The sequence below is a fragment of the Antrostomus carolinensis genome, unplaced genomic scaffold, assembly GCF_000700745.2.
Source record: "Antrostomus carolinensis isolate BGI_N321 unplaced genomic scaffold, ASM70074v2 scaffold52651, whole genome shotgun sequence".
Lineage (NCBI taxonomy): Eukaryota > Metazoa > Chordata > Aves > Caprimulgiformes > Caprimulgidae > Antrostomus > Antrostomus carolinensis.
Window position 1 is genome coordinate 1 of NW_010295934.1, and position 8741 is coordinate 8741.

The 8741-nt window shown below is 40.5% G+C and overlaps 1 protein-coding gene across 1 annotated transcript; it reads left to right on the forward strand.

The window, feature by feature from the left end:
• Positions 1-331: 331 nt before the first annotated feature.
• TMEM14C (transmembrane protein 14C) lies at positions 332-2816 on the forward strand (the record flags this gene model as incomplete). Its single annotated transcript, XM_010178110.2, has 3 exons — positions 332-433; positions 2079-2163; positions 2399-2816. Coding segments are annotated over 3 exons (245 nt in total), but the record flags the coding sequence as incomplete, so codon positions are not given.
• Between the last annotated feature and the right edge of the window lie 5925 nt (positions 2817-8741).

The window sequence follows — 8741 nt, forward strand, 5'->3', positions numbered from 1 at the left end:
GTCGCTGCCGGGCCGAGCTCAAGGCCTGAACTCCCGGGCCGGGCGGTCGGAGTGTCCCCTCCCCGCGGGAAGCTCCGCAGCAGTGGCCTGGTCCGCTGCGGGAGAACCGTGCTGAACCCGTGTGGTGGAACCGGTGCTCGGCTGGAGCCTGGAAAGCATCTTACTAGTAAAACCACCCCACCCCCGTGTCTTCTGTTTGGTTTAAATTGCTTTTGTGACTTTTTTTTCCCCTTTTAGTAGTGAGTGTGAACTCGCAGGTGCTTTTGCTTGGTTTGCAGACTTGCTTTGTACGTGTTCTTTCACTAAATGCTTTATTTTTCATTTATTGAAGGCAGTGTCCCTTCTCTAGCTGCTGGTCTTCTCTTTGGCGGCTTGGCAGGGCTAGGAGCTTACCAGCAGTCCAAAGATCCAAAGAATGTGTGGCTTTCCCTCGGTAAGTTCGTTCAGCACCCATGTGTTAAGTATTATTGGTAGTAGTGGGAGTAATAACCCTTTTTCTAGCACATTTCAGCTGCCTTGTGCCCTTTTATTTGTACAAATGCTGTAAGTGGTGGCAGGGCCATCTGCCCTTTGCCAGGAGGTATTTGTGTAAGAGCACAGTACCTGGTTCTGAGACCTAGGTTGTCCTCCTGGAAGTCAGAGATGGTGAGAAGTATCGATCTCCTCTGCCAGGTTAGATAACCATGTTAAAGTAACATAGGCACGTGGAACTTATGTGAAAAATGTTGGGTTGTGAAGCAGCAATTTTGTCCTGTGATTGTGGAATAGGCATTTTAGCAACAGTGACAGCACTGTGACAAGCAGTATGTGGCTTTATGGAATATTGGTTTGCACAGGGATCTCAGAAGAAGAGCAGTATGTGTTTTAATGCATCAAATGCTGTGGAAGAAACAGTTTGAAGTCTATAAAAAGAGGGAATAAGGTATTCTTGCTTGCAGTAGATGGGATAAGAAGTGACCTTAGCTTTCAGGTAACTCTTCAGGTGAAGGAGAAGGATAAAATGACAGTGGGTAGTATTATGAAGCACTGGAAGATAATTAAGTCAACCTCAGGGACTTCCATCACTGCAGGTCTTCAGTAACTGGTTAGACTGGTGTCTGCCAGGAACTGATCTTGCCTTTGGGCACTAGGCTGGCCTAGATGACCTCCTGAGGTTCTTTCTAGTTCTGTAACTACACCATAGTAGTATTAGTGTGATGATACTACAGCATTGCAGTGATTTAAGACTATTTAAAACCAACAGGACTCGATCACTTCATGTGCTGAAAGGCTTTATGAAGCCCCAGTAGATACTACAGAGGACCAAACTGCCTTGTTAGTAAGGAATGAAATGTCAAACCCAGCTCAGTGTGAAGGAAAGCTTGGACACAGTACATCACTGGTAGGAATCCAGAAAAATAACCTGGACAGAAGGAATATCTTTAGAATATCTTTTGCCCTGTCTGATGCAAGCAAACTTAAAGCTTTGGAGAAAGGTATACAACACCTCCATCTGCCTTTTCTTTGAAGAAACAACGTCCCTGTAACTTTTGTGTGAATACTGATGGGATTTTTTTTCCGTACGTAGAGATTAGATCATTTGGAATAATTTAAAATATTAGTTGTTCTTTCAGTTTGACCCCTTAGGCTGATTTCTGTTTGCTAATTCATGTTTTCAGGTGAGGTTGTTTTGTTTCTAGTTGTACCATTTAGGGTAGTACAGTATCCCAGCTTTCTGTCAGTTTTGAGCCTATCTGTATTCGAGGAAATAATAATTCTTCTGCAAATGAGGAGAAGCTGGGGGAGAGTTAGTGATCTGCCCAGAGGATTGGAGGTTGTGGGTGATTAGACAGTGATCTCAGCTCTGGTGAGATCTACTCGCTTCTAATGAGAAGTGGAGCATGCTTACCAAAGCTGCTGAGAAGTTTGCAACGGGTCTAGTGTTCAACAAAAATAAGTTAAATAAAATGTTTGGATCCATTTCCTTGCAGAGAGGGGGGAGGTGTTCCTGTGTGTTGGCACCGCTCAATGTCCAAGCGTTGCAGTGCTGCGCTGGTATTTCTCTTTCAAATAGATCTGACTGGGCTTCTTTTCAACAGTGGCATCCGGAACCTTGTCTACTGTGATGGGAATGAGATTTTACAACTCCAGAAAAGCAATGCCTGGGATAATCGCCGGTGCCAGGTAGTCCCCTGTCATTTGTTCTTGTTTGTATTCTTGAATAAGCATTTTATTGGACTTTTTTGTGGATTATAGTGTTTTAAAAATGTTAAGTGGTAAGTTCTGTGAAAATGAAATCTTCTGTGGAGTTTGGCTAAATGAAACCATGTCAGGGTTTTCTTGTTCTTCATGGAATTTTTGTCTCCCCTCTATTTTTTTTTAATTTTTTTTTTTAAATAACAACTATTCTGTTCAACAGTTTACTGATGGTTGGACGGCTTGGATTGCAGATCATGGAAAAGCCTCTTAAGCCATAAGTCTGCATCAAGTTACTTGAAGAGACATGATTGAGAAGCCTGAAGATGCTGCTGCCTAAATGTGCTACAGAAAAGTGGAAAAGGCACTGCTGTCTGTGCATTGTATTTTTCATATCCTGACACCTGGGTTGTGTTTTTAAAGAACTGACATCGAGAGCCCTTGTTATGTCTTCCAAAATGGTATTTGTTTTAACATTTTCTGCACTGTGAAGCAAGAAAATATCAGTATAGCATCAGTTTAGCTTCTGGTCCTGCAACTTACTGTAGGCAAAGACCTCTTGGCACTTGCATGCAGATGGTGGCAGGATTGGAGCTTAAATGTACATCCGGACTTGTCATTCTAAACTCATCTATACTTCTAAAACAAGGGGAGAGGAGTTGCCAGTTTGTCACTAGTAATTAAGATAACAGACATGCTTATTACGTTATCTCTCCCCTCCCACTTCCCTGCCAGTTTATCCGGTCAGGATGTTTGTCAGTCAGGGACTTTGGTCTCCCAGCGCTGTGTGTGAGAACCCGGTCCCGCAGATCACAATCACAGAGCAGGCTGTCGAGGTTCTGTTGTCACACAACGAACGCAAACCTGTTACTTGCAATTATTTGTAAACAAAAGTGCCCAGCTAAATGTCATTTGTTTCACTTTCACAGATCATGATTCATAAATCAAAAATGTGCTTTATTAGATGACGCTGAATTGTAGGCATAGCTCTTGCATTTCATGAGGATGAAAATGTTATTCTAAATAAACAAGCAAATTATTATTACAAACTTTTGCATTGTACACAACATTTTTTTTTTCTTTAATTGTTCATCCGGATTGATACAGTTTGGTGCCTTTCTTGCAGACTGTTTGCATATATTTGTGAACGTGAATTGTAAAAAAACTCTCTCTATTCCATTCCCTGAATATAGTGACTTGTAAATATAAAAATCCCCATGAACTGGGAGGAAGTGTAGAGAACAAAATCATACAGACCATATATTCAGAAAAGTGTTAACATTTTTTTTTTTTTTTCCTTGGGAGAAATAATCTATTTCAGATTTGAAAAATGCTCTCTGAAAGTTTCTTTAAAGACTGAAGGGCTCAGTTGATCAGTCTTTGTCCTCAGTTGATTCCCTTGATGCCTGAAATCTTTCTAAATATAAACCTGCCACGCAGAAGTCATCCTGGGAGCTACACACAGATGGTAACGTATCCCTTTTCTGGTCTCATTTATATCCTTGTCTGCACAGATCCTGAACTTTCATTTCCTCAACCTTTCTTCTTTGGTGGCTGTTACCAGGTGAGGTGGCAGCAGTGGGGTTGGTCTGTTAGATTAGTGAGTTGCTCAGAGTTCTACCTTAGCAGGGGGCACGGAGCTAGTCGGGCTCTGCCAGCAGCGCCATGGTTTGCCAGCAAGTCACAGTGATGAGCCAGGATGCCAAGTCAGCAGGTTGGGTTCCAGATCAGCAGGAACATGGCCAGGCATGGGCACAACTCCAACAAGGGTCTCAGCATCACTGCAGCTACAGAGGACAGGGCAATGAGCACCTGCTTCTCGAAGCCCAGGCCACACAACTTGGGTTTGCTCAGAGCTGGCTCGAGCACAGGCAGCGAGAGCTCTTGGGGTGGGGAACTGTACTCAGGGCACCTTCCTAGAGCCTACAGAGTTCAGCTGCTCACCTGTATTTACTTTTCCCCCTTACCTCCCTGCACAGAAACAAGGGGTGTGCAGGACAGATGTTGTGCTGATAAATCATCCTTTTCAGGGCCTAATTTGAGGCTGTGGAGCCAGCGTTGGTGGGCAGGTGTCTGAACATCTTTGCTCGAGCTTGAAAAGGTTAATATGCCAGACATGAGCATTTAAGACACTTCAAACTACTGTATGGATTATTTGTCTCTTCATATTGCTTTTGAAGCACTTCTCTTCTGTAGAAGTAAGATGGAAACGTAAATGCATCTCCTGCAATAACCTGAGAACAGGCACGATCCAGCAGTTTTCTAATTGTGTAATGCTGGTCTCAAATCAGGTAACTCCTGAATTTGGGCTGCAAGTGTCCTTCAATGGAATAAAGACAATAGAAAGCAGAAAATTGGACTGATGAGCTTTTAAACCCTTAGACCAAAGTGTAAAGTCTTGCTGCTGTTTTATGAGCTTTGGAAAGCAGTAGCTTGAATTGAGAATTGCTGGTAGAACTCTTGTTACCACTTTCCACTCTCAGGACAAATGGGTAGCAGAGGGAGGAGAGAAAAGCTGGAGCCTTATATAGTTTTTACTGCCTTGGAACTTTATCAGCATATAATAAATTTCTTAAGCATTAGATGGCATTTCTGCACTAACAGCTGGATGTGTATCAATGAATCAGAGTTAAAGTGACTGTACAAACCCTCTTAGCATTGTTTCTTCTTGCTGCTTAAAGAATTCCTTCCCGCTTGTCATGCTTTGATTATGGGCATGGTTATGTCAAAGCACTTGCCATGTTCATTACCATAGGGTAAGGACAGCATGTTTCTTCTAGCCATATTTAGAGCTATAAATAGTACCTGCTTTAGGTGACTTAGGGATATGTGAGCTGTGGACACATTATTTGTTAATTCCTTGACCAGTGGTTTTAACTAAGTCGCTGGCATCTTGTACTAGAAATGAGTGATTAATTTCATTTGCTTTTTAATTATAAACCCAGTGCATTTATGCCTGTTACAGAAAGCCTGAGGTTGTCCTTCACTGCCATAGCCCATTACAGATCTATACAGATAAATAAAGATGCATTTAAAAAGCATAGGGACATCAGTCAGTGCTAAGGGAATGGCAAATACTTAAGTCTAGACCAATGGCAACTGAATTAGTCTCTAGTGCATTACGAACCAGTTATCCCTATATAGTTCCACTATTAAAGTGGCATTTTCTTTAGGTGGAATTTTAGTAATGAAATATTTTTTGGTACGACTGTTTTAGATTAAAGTGACTTCATGTAAGTTAACATCACCCATACATTCTAGCACATTAGGTCAACAATAGGAATTGAATTTTTTATATGCAGTTATAAAAGCAATACAAATACATTTCTTTTTTACAATGCTTAAAGTAATCATTAACAGCTTTACATCAGAACATCCTCATTTTGTACATTAAAATGGCAGGTTAATATAACTACTGAGTCTAAAGCATCTATTCTAAATGCAGCTGTTAACAGAAGTAGCCTAGATCAACATCCTAAAACCAATTTATTGTACATTGCGAGGTCCTCTGTGGGATATTACTATAAAACTTAGCCTAGAAGCCTGGGAAAGTACTGAATGAACATATAGACAGTGAGGTATAGCATTATTGAGTTTGTCTGTGTTTTCAGGTACCTAAGTTGGCCTTTAAAATCTCAACCAGAAAGTAATGTCTTTGAAGAACAGCCCAATACCCTCCTTCATGTACCTTATTCAGCTTCTGTAGTTTAGTTTGATCACCCCATAGAGACATGTAGCAACAGGAGTTTGCTGACAATTTATGCCTTTTTGGCTAATGACTTGACAGACTCTAGTGATTCAGGCTCCTTAAAATGTCACTGTGACACTCCCTTGACAGGACAGATACAAATTTCCACAGACCTTTGACCAAAAATGGTCATAAGTTAATTATAACAGTAGAATCTAATTTTTAGGCTTCACTACAGCTTGGCAAGGTGAGTCTGGCATTCAGTACTTGTTTAGCTAGTTTTTCCAATATTGCTTTATCATTCTATAGCCATATATGGGCCAGGTTTTTAGACCTTCCTTGTGTAGTATTTATCAGTGGATTGCTTATGTCCTACTACAAGGAGTTAAGTTCTCCTTGCTATTATGTATATTTGCACATTACAGACCCTAAGTCTTAGGTACAAGTGAGCTCTGAAATCCTTGTACGAGAACGTGGTGTTCTCCACCACGCCCAATCTGTGCTTTCACTCTCCTCTTTCTGGTAAGGACCCAGCCTAACACCTGAAAGCCTGGTGCTGCTCTGCTTTAGCCATGGTTCTAGCTGCTTGTGTACATGAAAGACAAGCGTGTGCCACTAGTGGACACTGCACTGGGCAAACAACCATAAGAGTTGCTTTAAGACTAGGAGATCCATCTATAGAAAACCTTCCAGTGAAATCTACTTCTCAGAAGTTTTGGCAATATGTGTTATACAATACTTCAGTAAATCCTACTTCACAGACAGGATTTTACATGGGATTATACATATTATATTTTTCTTCCACGGGTAATAGAACACAAGGTCTTTTTTCTCTTCTTTACTATTGCATAGCTCTTAGGAAAAGTTAGAGCAAATAGGCATTTCAGGTTTCCAGTGCAGGAGAACTGAACACAGCATACAGAATATCTCTACAGGATGGTATTTTCTATCTGTTTCCTCCGTATTTGGCCACCCAGTCTGTTCTTCCATGTACTGGCTGAATTGTTGGTGGGCGAGTTAAAATAGTTATGTTTTTTGCTGCTGAATTGAAAGTCGGACCTGGTAACTGAGCACGAGGAGCTTTGGTTTTCCAGGAATAATCTGAAAAGAACAAGAACTCAGAATTAATTATGACTCAAAAGGTATTTAATTCCTTTACAGATAAAAGAATGACTTGTGGTACTCAGGGATGCTAACACAGCAGGGTGCTTTGGTCTCTCATACGCTGTCTCTGCTTGTTTTCAATGTTTCATTTGTGTATCTTATTAGTAAGTCTGCTGGATACTTGTTTTGCAACAATCCCTTGAGAAGACATTGAGACTGAAATTCAGTGGGAAAAACTGATGTGTATGTCTACAGTTCTGTACCTCCTATTACAAAGACTGCTACAGAATGGAAGTGGTCCTTCCTCTATCTCAAATATTTGAAAAAACATAAAACATTGCTCAACTTAGTAAGCCCCAAACAGCCTAGATGGAAGGACAACTTCTAGAGACCCTCTTGTTCCTTTTGAGATTTTATGCTTTTTATTCCCCTCATGCTTAGCTGAGAACTCCTGGTGTACCTGGTGGTGAGTCTTCTCCATCTCCATTTCCCAGGAAAGCCACTGTCAAGAAAATTCCTCCAAATCTACTCAAATATAAGGCTTTTTTCAAAACTTGAAGGTATCTGTTTTGCATCCTTACTAGTGGCTGACTGTACTAATTCCTACTAGCTACATAAATAATGGATTTATATTTAAGTCCAGAATCATGACCATTTACTACAGAGTTGTGGATTTCCATATTTTTACAGTTCTGCTTAGCCCTTCACCACTAATGAACAATAGTTTAGCAAATGGTCCAAATCTTCTAGAATTACAAAAGTTTTGCACCTTTATTTTCATTTTACCTAACAAAAAACAGTAGTGATAGTTTCTCTAGCTATCAGGACTCCATCTAGACATAGACCTGCATCTAGACCTGCACCTGCCTTCAATTCACTCATGTTACAATTCAATTATGTTACAATTACTTACAATTTATGCCCAACAATTTTATTTACAAACCTTGAAGAAAACCTTACTAAGGGCTAACAAATCTTCTAGGAAGCATGGGAAATGAACATTTCTCTTTGTCTCAGGTATGTATGGGAAAAAGAGTGTTTCTTACCTGATACAGGTGCACCAAGAGGAGCTAGCTGTATCCGTTGTCCAGCTGATCCAACTTCTTTTTTATGAAAGGAAGGGTTATATACTCCTGATGGGTGGTAAGCAGCACCACTTACAAAGCCAGGATTTCCTGTTGACATTACAGAGTATCAGTATTTTCAGTTGCATTCAGAAAACCTTGCTTACTTCAAAATATATTTGCAATACCACGAGAGTACCTAGTATGAGTGTTCTTTAAAAAACTCCCTAGTGCTTGACTGTTGAATAAAAAGGTGTATATATATATATATTCATTCTTTGCTTTATATATTAGTTGGACCTTTTAAGGCACCCAGCAGACTTGCTGAGTGGCAGATCCAGTACATCTGATCTGCAAGTCATCAGGAATAATGACAACAGAGCAGGATGAATATTTCATTAGTAATTTCATTAAACTTCAGAGCACATAGAAAGGTTTACACTGAGTTTAAGAGAATGGTTTACACTGAGTTTAAGAGAAAAGTAGGATCTTACCTTTTACTTACAGCTATTTGCTTTACTGGAAGCTGGTTTAAGCACTTAGTATTTGAAAATTAGCGCTCAGCAGTACTCTTGTGCTCAACGTGTTCAGCCTAAATCTATCTGAAGTAATGGAACCAAACTTCTCCTGTGGGAAGTGCTGCACGACTCCAGGTTGACTTTGCCTGTTCCACAGTTAAAGGCCTGCTATAAAAGTCAGACCCAATGACA